General features: G+C 45.7%; 1 protein-coding gene across 1 annotated transcript; it reads right to left on the bottom strand.

Annotated features, from left to right (window-relative positions):
- Positions 1 to 2,048: 2,048 nt before the first annotated feature.
- On the bottom strand, positions 2,049 to 9,358 carry LOC124047902 (lysosomal membrane ascorbate-dependent ferrireductase CYB561A3-like). The gene is made up of 5 exons (XM_046368235.1): positions 9,108 to 9,358; positions 4,058 to 4,266; positions 3,672 to 3,826; positions 3,142 to 3,304; positions 2,049 to 2,596 (listed from the first exon to the last, which is right to left on the bottom strand). Exons 1-5 carry the CDS (start codon positions 9,295 to 9,297, stop codon positions 2,573 to 2,575), a joined length of 741 nt encoding a protein of 246 aa, XP_046224191.1. The 5' UTR covers positions 9,298 to 9,358; the 3' UTR covers positions 2,049 to 2,572.
- Between the last annotated feature and the right edge of the window lie 4,953 nt (positions 9,359 to 14,311).

Raw genomic sequence — 14,311 nt, 5'->3', positions numbered from 1 at the left:
GTTCCTAGGGGGGGGGGGGTATTGTCACGGTTCATGAATCCACTGCCTCCCTCTCTCTCTCTCTCTCTCTCTCTCTCTCTCTCTCTCTCTCTCTCTCCCGTGTTTGTGTGGGCGTGGTTCCCAATCTCGGCCTGATTGTCTGCGCCAGCTGGAACCACTTATCTTCCCTTTATATGTTCTGTCAGCAGTGTTTCTTGTTGTCAGATCGTTGTTACTTCCATGAGGTTGTGTCCGTGCTCATCTCTCGCCGCCCTTGTGTGGATTATCTGCTGTGCTCCTTCCTACCCATCCGGACACACTCCCCTGGATTTCTCAGCACGCTATCTTCGGAAGATGCGCCCTAGTCCCTGGGTCGGATTCCGTCTGAGTACAGTCTGTCTGTCCTGTTGCTGCTGTAAACTGTATTCATTAAACCATCGTTGCTTGCATCTTGCATCCGCCTCTGTTTTGTCACAAAAGTGGCTATTGATACATGTATTACATAAAGATGGCAAGATATATATATAGTACAGTATATACATATACATATGAGATGAGTAATGTAGGGTATGTAACCATTATATTAAGTGGCATTGTTTAAAGTGGCTAGTGTTACATTTTTTTACATCAATTTCCATCATTAAAGTGAGCTGGAGTTGAGTCAGTATGTTGGCAGCAGCCACTCAATGTTAGTGTTGGCTGTTTAACAGTCTCGGTCCCTGCTTTGATGCAGCTGTACTGACCTCGCCTTCTGGATGATAGCAGGGTGAACAGGTAGTGGCTCGGGTGGTTGTTGTCCTTGATGACCTTTATGGCCTTCCTGTGATATCAGGTGGTGTAGGTGTCCTGGAGGGCAGGTAGTTTGCCCCCGGTGATGCGTTGTGCAGACCTCACTACCCTCTGGAGAGCCTTACGTTTGTGGGCTGAGCAGTTGCCGTACCAGGCGGTGATACAGCCCGACAGGATGCTCTCGATGGTGCATCTGTAGAAGTTTGTGTGCTTTTGGTGACAAGCCGAATTTCTTCAGCCTTCTGAGGTTGAAGAGGCGCTGCTGCGCCTTCTTCACAACGCTGTGTGTGTGGACCAATTCAGTTTGTCCGTGATGTGTACGCCGAGGAACTTAAAACTTTAAAACTTACTACCCTCTCCACTACTGTCCCGTCGATGTGAATAGTGGGGTGCTCCCTCTGATGTTTCCTGAAGTCCACAATCATCTCCTTTTGTTTTGTTGACGTTGAGTGTGAGGTTATTATACAACAGGACTTAACACAGTGGCATGTATAATGGCCTCAAAGATATGAATAAAAAACTATGGACAAAAATGATTTGCTAGGTTTCAGGAGGATATGGCAACTTTAATAAACATTTCACAAAACACAACCAATTTTCATTGCAAAGAGAGTATAGTGTTTTTAGTACATTATTATGATACAGTTTTAACAGAGAGAGCAGGATCAGGCATGATTAAATCAGCCTCTTAGGGCAGTATCCTGAATATCCGGATGACTGACGTGCCCAAAGTAAACTGCCTGATACTCAGGCCCAGAAGCTAGGCCGGTAGCATTTATAGCATTGGATAGAAAACACTCTGATGTTTACAAAATGGTTAAAATAATGTCTGAGTATAACAGAACCCTAGAAAAGTTAAGCTTTTAAATGATGTAAGACTGGTATGTTCATGAATGTTTAATATTACAATTTTGCCATTTGAATGGTATAGGGCCTATAGATCATTTCCTACATGAATATGTCACTTTGATTAGTCTTGCCTTCCAGGTCACCTACTTAGTCATTTTGGAAATATATATTATTTTCTGGAACGACTACATGTACCCATCTCATTGTTATTTGTCACACCCTGATGTTTCACCTGTCTTTGTGATTGTCTCCATCCCCCTCCTGGTGTCGCCCATCTTCCCCATTATCCCCTGTGTATTTGTACCGGTGTTGACTATTCTGCCTGCCCTGAGCCTGCCTCTCGTCCTTTGTCTTTGCCCCACCCATCTGGATAACCGACCTCTGCCTGCCTTTTGCCTGCCCCTGTTCGATTAATAAACTGTTGTTACTTCGACGTTGTCTGCATCTGGGTCTTACCTGACATGTGATAGTTATTACATTATTAGAGACACACATTGCTTTTGCACCCACCATGCGTCATGTCAGCAATGGTCATATGAGGTGAAATGTGTATATATTTTGGGATGTGAGCACTCTTTTTTTTTTTTTACCTGACAAAAATGTGTTTTGGATCAAAAGGTTGTCAATAAAGTGGTGAATTATTGTTCTATACTAGTATTCTTTATTAGCCCAACACCTATGTTTTTAAGGATGTGTGTATGACCACAAACTTTTCTATAGGGCTTATACCACACAATAAGGCTTCAATGCACATAGTCTCCCTTATACTATAGACGGTATAGAGTAAAAACATTGCATGTCAGTCATCATGTCATTATGTCATGTGTAACTACTACCACAGCTGATGTTCTGAGACACAGGAGGGAACATCAGTGTTCTTTGTCTCCAATTGATCCATTATCCAAAAATAGAAAAGGGCAGGGAGAAGAAGAGAACACCAAGGTCTTCTACTTCTTTAGTTGTCCTCCGGAAGCAATGACTGGAGTAAAAGCATAAAAATGACAACTATAATTCCAAGCACAGTAGGCTACAGCCAATAAAAAAAGCATCAGGGCCGGTATTCATAAAGCATCTCAGAGTAGGAGTGATGATCTAGGATCGGTGAACATAATGAATAAGATTACATGGATAGGGGGGCCAACATTTGCAAGCATTTAGCTCAGTCTCAAAGGCAAAGCCAAGGGTCTACTAAGCTCAGTCTCAATTACAAAAGCCAGCTAGGTCTGTTTGTGTCCTTTGGAAATTGACTGAATTTTGCCATGAACTGGACAAATCCTTTGTCATTGCAACAATAGGTGCATGTCAGATTCACATGTTCTGTGCAGGTCTGTAGAGATGATAGAATCAGTCATTATATCATGTTGATGTGGTTCCTATAGATAATAAATACTTGTCCAGGTATTGTAAAGGTATGATAATCTGCACAGACCTGCTTAGAAAATATGTATCTGAAACACACCTGGCTATCCCAGAAACAGGCTGTCACTCAGTCTAGGATATTACTGCAGACAGCAAAATACTCACTCTAGAGCTCTCCTCCCCTGGCTCCAGCCTATTCCACCTCTGGTTGGACAGGATTCCAAGGACCACCAATCCAAAGGCCACGATTAGGAAACCCAGGAAGTTAGCAAACAAGGCCTCTGCAGGATGTGAGGAATAGGCTGCGGTGCTGTTGCTGTTGCCGTTGCTGAATAGAGAGATAAACCCTCAAATGAATGACATCTCCTTTCATGAAGTCACTGAAGTTAAAGGGAAAGGCTAACCTGGGAAACAATCTGTTTCTGTGGCCAACTCTTTCGTCAATGTCAAGAGTTTTGGGGCACCAAGGCTAAGGAAATACTACAATGAAATTGCTTTTATGATCTTATAATTTGTCAAACCATTTTGTTCTGTAAAATGTAAAGTTCTTTAATTTATCCATAACTGTGAATATTTCATGTAGCCTAAAGCTTTTCAATGTCACATAGGCCTTTATACAGAAAATCATTGTGTAGATTGTTGGACCAATGTAGTTAGTTGTTATTGGTGGAGGATCAGCGTTTCTAGTCACTCACAGAGCAAGGAGCAGTTTTTCGTTGATGCCAGAGAGACAGGAGGCCAGGCTGAGGATAAAGATGGCCATGCCCATCCAGGCGTGAACTGGTTTCAGGAGCTTACGGAACCCGAGGGGAGAGCAGGGAGACAGGAAACCAACCAGGCCAAGGAGCCACTGACCAATGAGAAGGGAAGGAAAAGGGTTGAGCAAGATGGGTTGCGTCAAATGAGCTTGAGGTAGAAAAGCTGCCCAATGTGCAATTTGAACCTTGAGCACAGGTACATTAATGTTTTTTTATTAGGGTCTGTACATGAAAAAGTTACTAAGAGCCCAGAGTTTTCCCTGGTCAGTTCACATGGGTCAGGGAAAAAAACCTGGTCCCTGCCCAAAGTCTCCCCCTCCTACCTGGGCAGTGAACAGGACTACGGTGCAGATGCCCACCCAGCTGTGGAGGGAATACAGGTTGGGGATGTGGTAGCCTGTGTGGAAGTCAAACACAGCACACAGCCCAAGGATGGACAGGATCAGGGAGGACAGCAGCAGAGCAGCGTGCACCAGCTTCCAGTGCTGCTTCCTCTGACTCCAGGTAAAGGGGATGCGGTATAGGATAGCCGCTACAGACAACACACACACACACACACACACACACACACACACACACACACACACACACACACACACACACACACACACACACACACACACACACACACACACACACACACACACACACACACACACACACACACACACACAGAAAGAGGGAATACTTTTAGATCAGCCTTTCCCAGATGGTGGGATGTATTATCTCCGCTCTGTGTTTGTCTCTTCTGGGTGCACTAGCCTGTCCTACCACATGTAACATGACCCCTCCCACATGTTATTCCATACAGTTTATAACCACTTAGTATTTATAACCACTCCAAGACCTATATGGATACTTACAATAATGTACTGGTACACAGTCACATCATTGAGGAACGCTACAGTGCAAGGTCAGTTGAAGGTCACTAATAAAGTAAATACAGCAAGACTGATTGGGAGTGGGGGGACTTGGGAAGAGTATAGTGTATTAATTGTTTAATGTATACTAAGTGACATGGGGATGTAGGGAGACTGAAGATTGGAAGATTGCCATGGCACAAATGGTCCCTTCAGAAAGTATTCACACCCCTTGACTTATTCCACAATAAACTGTGTTAAAACATGAATTCAAAATTGATTATATTTTGATTTTCTGTCACTGACCTACACACAATAACCCATACTGTCAAAGTGAAATTAAGTTTCTAGAATGTTTGGAAATGACTGTAATACAAAACGAAAAGCTGAAATGTCTTGAGTCAATAAGTATTCAAGCCCATTTGATATGGCAAGCCTAATTAGGTAGTAGGATGGATGAGTGGGCGTATGACGCGAACATCAATCAATCCAGCGATTGTGAGCTTAAATCTCATCACGGACTGTAGCAATTTAGCTATTTAGCAACTTTTCAACTAGTTACTACTTTTTTTAGCTACTTTGAAACGACTTAGTATGTTAGCTAACCCTTTCCCTAACCCTAACTTTGACTCTTTTAGCTAACCCTTCCCCTAACCTTAACCTTAACCTTAACCTTAACCCTTCCCCTAATCCTGACCTTAACCCTTTCACCTAACTCCTAACCTTAACCCTAATCCCTAGCTTAGTTAACGTTAGCCAGCGAGCATACTAAATGGAGTGTTGGAATTATATACAGAATAATACGAAATGCTCTGAGACCAGATTGACAGGTTGGTCAAAGCGCTCCTGTTGGAACTATTTTGTTTTTTGGTGTAGTTTAAAAAGCCTTTATTATCTTGGCTTTGTGATAGACCTTGTGGAGATGATACCTGACCTGGATCCAAATAGAAGGCCAGGTCTATTTATTTTCTTTCAAATACTTTAGACGCGTTTGATTTAGCTTGACATAATGGAAACTGTCACGCCTTGGTCATTGTATTTTGTGTTTTCGTTATATATTTGGTCAGGCCAGGGTGTGACATGGGTTTATGTTGTTGTATTTCGTATTGGGGTTTTTGTATTATTGGAATTACGGCTGAGTAGGGGTGTTGTATAGGCTTGGCTGCCTGAGGCGATTCTCAATCAGAGTCAGGTGATTCTCGTTGTCTCTGATTGGGAACCGTATTTAGGTAGCCTGGGTTTCGCTTTGGATTTTGTGGGTGATTGTTCCTGTCTCTGTGTAGTTTCGCCAGATAGGCTGTAATAGGTTTCACGGTCCGTTTGTTGTTTTTGTATATGTATAAGTTAATTCATGTATCACGATCTTTGTTCATTAAAGACATGAGTAACCACTACGCTGCATTTCGGTCCGACTCTCTTTCTACAAACGAAGAACGACGTTACAGAATCACCCACCACACTCGGACCGAGCAGCGTGTTAACAGGCAGCGACAGCTTGAACAGCGAAGGGAGGACGTTATGGATAGCAGAGGCATGGAGTATATGACGTGGGAAGAAATCGACAGGTGGGCGGCCAACCCAGAGAGAGTGCAGGTACCCGCCTGGGATCCGCTCGAGCAATGCGAAGAGGGCTATAGACGAATGGAGTCAAAAAGAAAAACACGGCGGCGCAGAGCGAAAACCGAAAGTAACCCCCAAATATTTATTGGGGGAGGGCGCAGAGAGAGAGTGGCTGAGTCAGTGTAGCGAATATCGCCGTCCCAAGGAAGAAATAGAGGCGGCTAAAGCGGAGAGGCGCTGGTATGAGGAGGCAGCACGGCGACGCGGTTGGAAGCCCGAAAAGCAGCCCAAAAAAATTATTGTGTGGGGGCTAAAAGGGAGTATGGTTATGCCAGGTAGGAGACCTGCGCAAACTCCCTGTGCTCACCGTTGGGCTAGAGAGACCGGGCAGGCACCGTGTTATGCTATGGAGCGCACAGTGTTTCCAGTGCAGGTGCATAGCCCGGTGCGGCACATACCAGCCCTTCCTATTGGCCGGGCTAGAGTGGGCATCGAGCCAGGTAAGCTTGGGCAGGCTCGGTGCTCAAGAGCTCCAGTGCGCCTGCACGGTCAGGTCTATCCAGAGCCACCTCCACACACCAGTCCTCCGGTAGCAGCTCCCCGCACCAGGCTTCCTGTGCGTGTCCTCGATCCTGTAGCAGCAGTTCCAGCACCACGCACCAGGCCTTCTGTGCGCCTCGCCTGTTCAGCATAGCCAGAGCATTCCTTCCCTCCTGCGCTGTCGGAGTCTCTCGCCTGTTCAGCACAGCCAGAGCCTTCCTTCCCTCCTGCGCTACTTGAGTCTCCTGTCTGTTCAGCGCTATCAGAGCCTTCCTTCCCTCCTGCGCTGTCGGAGTCTCCCGCCTGTTCAGCGCTATCAGAGCCTTCCTTCTCTACAGAGCTGCCGGAGCCTCCTGCCTGTTTGGAGCTGCCTGAGCTGTCAGTCTGCATGAAGCAGCCAGAGCTGCCAGTCTGCAAGGAGCTGCTAGTCTGCAAGGTGCTGCCAGCCTGCATGGAGCAGTCAGAGCTGTCAGCCTGCATGGAGCAGTCAGAGCTGTCAGTCTGTATGAAGCAGCCAGAGCTGTCAGTCTGCATGAAGCAGCCAGAGCTGTCAGTCTGCAAGGAGCCGCTAGTGTGCAAGGAGCTGTCAGTCTGCAAGGTGCTGCCAGCCTGCATGGAGCAGTCAGAGTAGTCAGCCTGCATAGAGCAGTCAGAGCTATCAGTCTGCATGAAGCTGCCAGAGCTGTCAGTCTGCATGAAGCAGCCAGAGATGTCAGTCTGCATGAAGCAGCCAGAGCTGTCAGTCTGTAAGAAGCAGCCAGAGCTGTCAGTCTGCATAGAGCAGCTAGATCCGCCAGTCAGCCATGATCTTCTAGATCTGCCAGACAACCAGTCTCTTCCAGATCTGCCAGTCAACCAGTCTCTTCCAGATCTGCCAGTCAACCAGTCTCTTCCAGATCTGCCAGTCAACCAGTCTCTTCCAGATCTGCCAGTCAACCAGTCTCTTCCAGATCTGCCAGTCAACCAGTCTCTTCCAGATCTGCTAGTCAACCAGAATCTTCCAGATCCGCCAGCCAGCCAGGATCTACCGGAGCCTACTACCTGCCTGAGCTTCATCTCAGTTCCGGGCTGCCCCTCAGTTCCGGGATACCCCTCAGTTCTGGGCTGCCCCTCAGTCCCGAGCTGCCCCTCAGTCCCGATCTGCCCCTCAGTCCCGAGCTGCCCCTCAGTCCCGAGCTGCCTCAGTCCCGAGCTGCCCCTCAGTCACGAGCTGCTCCTCAGTTCAGTGGGGTTCTGGGTGAGGACTATTAGGCCATGGTCAGTGGATTATCCCAGGACGCGAAGGGGAGGAACTATGACTTTAATGGAGTGGGGTCCACGTCCCGAGCTGGAACCGCCACCATGGACAGACGCCCACCCGGACCCTCCCTATGGTTTTGAGGTGCGTCCGGAGTCCGCACCTTAGGGGGGGGGGGGGGGTTCCCGTCACGCCTTGGTCATTGTATTTTGTGTTTTCGTTATATATTTGGTCAGGCCAGGGTGTGACATGGGTTTATGTTGTTGTATTTCGTATTGGGGTTTTTGTATTATTGGGATTACGGCTGAGTAGGGGTGTTATATAGGCTTGGCTGCCTGAGGCGATTCTCAATCAGAGTCAGGTGATTCTCGTTGTCTCTGATTGGGAACCGTATTTAGGTAGCCTGGGTTTCGCTTTGGATTTTGTGGGTGATTGTTCCTGTTTCTGTGTAGTTTAACCAGATAGGCTGTAATAGGTTTCACGGTCCGTTTGTTGTTTTTGTATATGTATAAGTTATTTCATGTATCACGATTTTTCTTCATTAAAGACATGAGTAACCACTACGCTGCATTTCGGTCCGACTCTCTTTCTACAAACGAAGAACGCCGTTACAGGAAACAGTGGAATCAAGTACACACGTAAGAAATTGAAAGAAACCAAATTCAAACAAGTTTTTAGACAGATCCCTCAAAGGAGAAAAAAAATGACAACTTTTCCAAACGGAGGTTTGTTTTTGTCATGCCTGCTCCCGCTCCCCCCTCTCTGGTGCTCGAGGGCGCCAGGCGGCCCATCATCACACACCTGTCAACATCGTTATGCGCATCAGCGCTTCATTGGACTCTTTATTGATTGCCCCTCTATATCTGTCTATTACTCAGTTTGATCCCAGTGTCAGCATTAATGTCGTTATGTTCCCCCCCCTCCAGACGCTGTCCGTGTTCGGCTTCATGTCTGGTATTTATTAAATATTCACTCCCTGTACTTACTTCTCGTCTCCCAGCGTCTGTCCTCACAGTTTTCTAATTTACAATCTGCCCTGCTATAATTTCCATCATTTCTTGCTTTTGTCCACACAGTATGAAGCAATCTGAGATGTTCCATGAAATGAAAATATGAAATACTGGTGATTGAATAAAATGTATTATGGTCATTATCATAATCATTATTGTGACCCACCGTTCCCATACAGAACTACCAGGCCAGTCACCATGAGCACGGGATGCCAGTTGAACTGCAGAAAGGACGCATCCCAGGCAAAGCCACCACGCCACTCGATGTTCCAGTAACTGACAAACACCACACACAGCAGTCCCAGGCACAGGCACAGCACGTAGATCCCATAGAACAACACTGTGGAGGAGATCATGTCTGTCTATGTGTGTGTTTGTGTTTGTGTTTGTGGTGTGGTTGTGTGTGTGTGTGTAAGAGAGTCAGTGAGAGAGAGAGAGAGAGAGAGAGAGAGAGAGAGAGAGAGAGAGAGAGAGAGAGAGAGAGAGAGAGAGAGAGAGAGTGAATGAGAGTGTGAGAGCGAGCGAGTGGGACTGAGAGCGACAGAGAGACAGAGAGACAGAGAGAGAGAGAGAGAGAGAGAGAGAGAGAGAGAGAGAGAGAGGGATGGATGGATGGATAACGATTACCATTAACTTTATCATCAAAAAGCAAAGATTATGTATAAGTACATAATAAGTAAGCATGACATAACAGCTTAAACAGCATAAAACATGGTTAAGGTTAATGACATTATATACATTTTATTTAGTAGTTCTATTGAGGGAAAGTATCATCACTTACCTACTTTGATGAAGTTGTTCTTTGCCCTTGTTTTTGTTCTTTGCCCTCCTTCTCTGTTCTCACAAATGTTTTATCAGCCAGTCCCCAGTGTTACAGAGAAACACAAATTAAAGCTCCCTGCTCGTTTGTCATCCAGTGCAGGAACATTCCCCTAAAATCTGTGTCTGAGATCCTTACTAATTAAGATTGAGTTAGACGGTCTTTTCCCTCCCCTAACTCCTGGAGATCTTCACTTTGTAAGTGCTTCCTCTTTCCTAAAAAGCTATTTGTGGGTCAAGGAAAACAAATGTTGGATGTCATTGAAAAACATTTTTCATAATATGTTTTCTGCCAAGTCATTGTAGATCGAAGGGGCAGCATCACAAAGGCGTCTGTGTGAATGAGTTAAACCATGTTATCTGAATTGCCACAGAGCTGGACCATGGAGGAGGTTAGACAGAGGAGCGATAAACTCTCTGATCTGAGCTGGAACAGATGACCATAGAAGGAACATAAGGCCTATCACACAGGGGTAACAGGACACACTTTAACTGGGAGACAAAATAGAGACATGCAACACATTCTTTCACTACTCAATAATGAAGAGCACAGTGCTCATACACTGAAGAATTCCCCAAGAGCATGAAGTCATCGTTTTATTTGAAGGATACAGAAGAATACAGGTTTTTCAGAAGCTGTCAATGATACCAAAGTCCCTAAAGAAGTGACATTTCATTTCATTTCAGATTTAGTTACATTTCACTGAAAGATGAGTCAACATTCAAATGTTCAAGTACAAATGCACATTTTCACATTCGTGAGGTGTTTTGTGGTTTGTTCTGTGTTGGAATGACTTATTTGAAAAGCCTTCTTTTTCAATGGCATGTTTGTTCAAGTGAACAGATTCAAAATCAGGGAAACAACCTTAATGAATGCCTGACAATGGCCAATGTCAGAACTGGTCAGAGCACCTTCAAATGATATTAACCAAAGACTACAGTTTCTATGGGATCAATCATTGCTATAGCTATACATCATATAAGATGAAAGACACAGGAGAGGACAACGCCATGCACGGAACAATCTGTCTGGAACATATGTTTTCATCGTTCTCGTCCTCCACAAAGACAGAGATAAATTTGTTCTCCACCCAAGGCAGCTCTTGACTCTGCAAGGCCAGCACACGGACACACTGCACGTCTTTCCTGAAGTTGAACTTCTTGCCACCGGGCTGCTGCTGCAGCTTGGTCAATGTGTCACTGCTGCCAGCGGCAGCATTGGAGACAATGAAGGCATCGATCTCTAGCTTGGCATTGGACAGGAAAGCACGGATGTTCATCTTGCTCTGGTTGTTGAGGTGGCTGGCAGTGTTGGTGTTCCCCATTCTGTGACTGTTGGTCAGCTGTAGAGAGGAGTGATAGGAGCAGTTAGAGTAGGCCAGGGGTGTGTTCAACTTTCAACTTTATATCCTCATGACATGTTAAATGTCAACAGATGTTGTCGTTACACCCACTCAAATGGCCTGTTTACTTAACGGTAGTGGAATCCTCAAAAGTGACTGACCCTCAGCTGACTTGATGTGGACAGTTGGACAATAATTCACTGACTAGCACAGGAAAGATTACATTTACATTTACATTTAAGTTATTTAGCAGACGCTCTTATCCAGAGCGACTTACAAATTGGTGCATTCACCTTATGACATCCAGTGGAACAGCCACTTTACAATAGTGCATCTAAATCTTTTAAAGGGGGTGGTAGAAGGATTACTTTATCCTATCCTAGGTATTCCTTAAAGAGGTGGGGTTTCAGGTGTCTCCGGAAGGTGGTGATTGACTCCGCTGTCCTGGCGTCGTGAGGGAGTTTGTTCCACCATTGGGGGGCCAGAGCAGCGAACAGTTTTGACTGGGCTGAGCGGGAACTGTACTTCCTCAGTGGTAGGGAGGCGAGCAGGCCAGAGGTGGATGAACGCAGTGCCCTTGTTTGGGTGTAGGGCCTGATCAGAGCCTGGAGGTACTGAGGTGCCGTTCCCCTCACAGCTCCGTAGGCAAGCACCATGGTCTTGTAGCGGATGCGAGCTTCAACTGGAAGCCAGTGGAGAGAGCGGAGGAGCGGGGTGACGTGAGAGAACTTGGGAAGGTTGAACACCAGACGGGCTGCGGCGTTCTGGATGAGTTGAAGGGGTTTAATGGCACAGGCAGGGAGCCCAGCCAACAGCGAGTTGCAGTAATCCAGACGGGAGATGACAAGTGCCTGGATTAGGACCTGCGGCGCTTCCTGTGTGAGGCAGGGTCGTACTCTGCGGATGTTGTAGAGCAAGAACCTACAGGAACGGGCCACCGCCTTGATGTTAGTTGAGAACGACAGGGTGTTGTCCAGGATCACGCCAAGGTTCTTAGCGCTCTGGGAGGAGGACACAATGGAGTTGTCAACCGTGATGGCGAGATCATGGAACGGGCAGTCCTTCCCCGGGAGGAAGAGCAGCTTCGTCTTGCCGAGGTTCAGCTTGAGGTGGTGATCCGTCATCCACACTGATATGTCTGCCAGACATGCAGAGATGCGATTCGCCACTTGGTCATCAGAAGGGGGAAAGGAGAAGATTAATTGTGTGTCGTCTGCATAGCAATGATAGGAGAGACCATGTGAGGTTATGACAGAGCCAAGTGACTTGGTGTATAGCGAGAATAGGAGAGGGCCTAGAACAGAGCCCTGGGGGACACCAGTGGTGAGAGCGCGTGGTGAGGAGACAGATTCTCGCCACGCCACCTGGTAGGAGCGACCTGTCAGGTAGGATGCAATCCAAGCGTGGGCCGCGCCGGAGATGCCCAACTCGGAGAGGGTGGAGAGGAGGATCTGATGGTTCACAGTATCGAAGGCAGCCGATAGGTCTAGAAGGATGAGAGCAGAGGAGAGAGAGTTAGCTTTAGCAGTGCGGAGCGCCTCCGTGATACAGAGAAGAGCAGTCTCAGTTGAATGACTAGTCTTGAAACCTGACTGATTTGGATCAAGAAGGTCATTCTGAGAGAGATAGCGGGAGAGCTGGCCAAGGACGGCACGTTCAAGAGTTTTGGAGAGAAAAGAAAGAAGGGATACTGGTCTGTAGTTGTTGACATCGGAGGGATCGAGTGTAGGTTTTTTCAGAAGGGGTACAACTCTCGCTCTCTTGAAGACGGAAGATTCAACCATGGGTCACACTTTCCCTGTGTCTGATGAGAGGAACAGTGAGATGAATTGAAAGTCATTTCTTCCTCTCCTATTCTCCAGGGGAAGGACTCCCTCCCGGTCGAGACAAAGGGAGGCCTGTCCTCCATCTGAGAGTTAAATGGTCTCCCACTGAGTCAATCCTCACCTCTCCTTTCCTTACTTGTCATTATCCTTAGATTTCTACAATTCGTTGCTCTGTCCTCTTCTCACCTTTGAAAGGACAAAATGGGAGCATGATGACATTTGACTTTGACAGGAAATGTCAAAATAGAGAATGTAAGATGCTCTTTTGTTGAGTTCTTATTAGAGAATGTTATTGTAACGTTCTTCGTCCTCGTCTGAGGAGGAGTCGGAGAGATCGGACCAATATGCAGCGCGGTACGTGTCCATGTTAATATTTATTAAACAGAGACCACTAAACAAAATAACAACGGCGAATGAAATGAAACAGTTCTGTAAGGTGACATACAATAAACAAAAAACAACTACCCACAAATCAAGTGGGGAAAAACAGGCTACCTAAATATGGATCTCAATCGGAGACAACGATTGACAACGGCCTCTGATTGAGAACCATACCAGGCCAAACACAAAACCCAAACTAGAACAACACATAGAATGCCCACCCCAACTCACGCCCTGACCAACCGAAACAAGAAACATAACAAAGGAACTAAGGTCAGGACGTGACAGTTATTTTGACGTCATCATGTCCTTCAATCATCTGGAACTGGACAATATCAGATATCTGTCATCTAATCTGTGCCATCTTTTTATTTAGATTGTTTTCATCAATCTTTGCAAACCTCAGGTCACCTTCTTTGAACTTTTGAAAAAAAAGAATATATACATTCACTTAATTTATGCTGATACCTTTACCATATTTACCATATTTATCAATGATTTAAGCTGTTGTAAATTCTTACCATGCTAACATCTTTTCTGTGTTATTTCAGGGATATCACACTTTCTGTAGTAGTTTGAAGTGTGAGAGTTGCTGAGTTGTTGAAACGCTGAAGAACACTTATGTAGGGATGATGCTGGTCAGACACTGAGGCTATCATTCTGACTTGGTCCAAAGTCCTCTGATGGTATGCAAATATCATCACACCAATGACACAACACTTATTAACTCAAGTAAGAAAAATGCACACCTGATATGGTCAAGTGCTGGCTATTAACAATTTCCTTAACATGTACAGGGCCCAGTAAAAAATCAAGTCAAAACCCAACAACCTTTACTTTGAAAAATAAACTATTTTTTACAAAACTGCATAATGCATAAAAGCGTAATAATAGTCAATAGACAAAAAACACATGCATTCTGGACCACTCTCAATTCCTTGTCAGTCTATGTAAATAAATGTCAGCCATAAAATAAATAAACGTAAAGGTTCTGTCATCAT

This window comes from Oncorhynchus gorbuscha, linkage group LG11 (assembly GCF_021184085.1).
Source record: "Oncorhynchus gorbuscha isolate QuinsamMale2020 ecotype Even-year linkage group LG11, OgorEven_v1.0, whole genome shotgun sequence".
Taxonomy (NCBI): domain Eukaryota; kingdom Metazoa; phylum Chordata; class Actinopteri; order Salmoniformes; family Salmonidae; genus Oncorhynchus; species Oncorhynchus gorbuscha.
The sequence above is the reverse complement of the archived record's forward strand: the minus strand, read 5'-3'. Positions and strand labels throughout refer to the sequence as shown.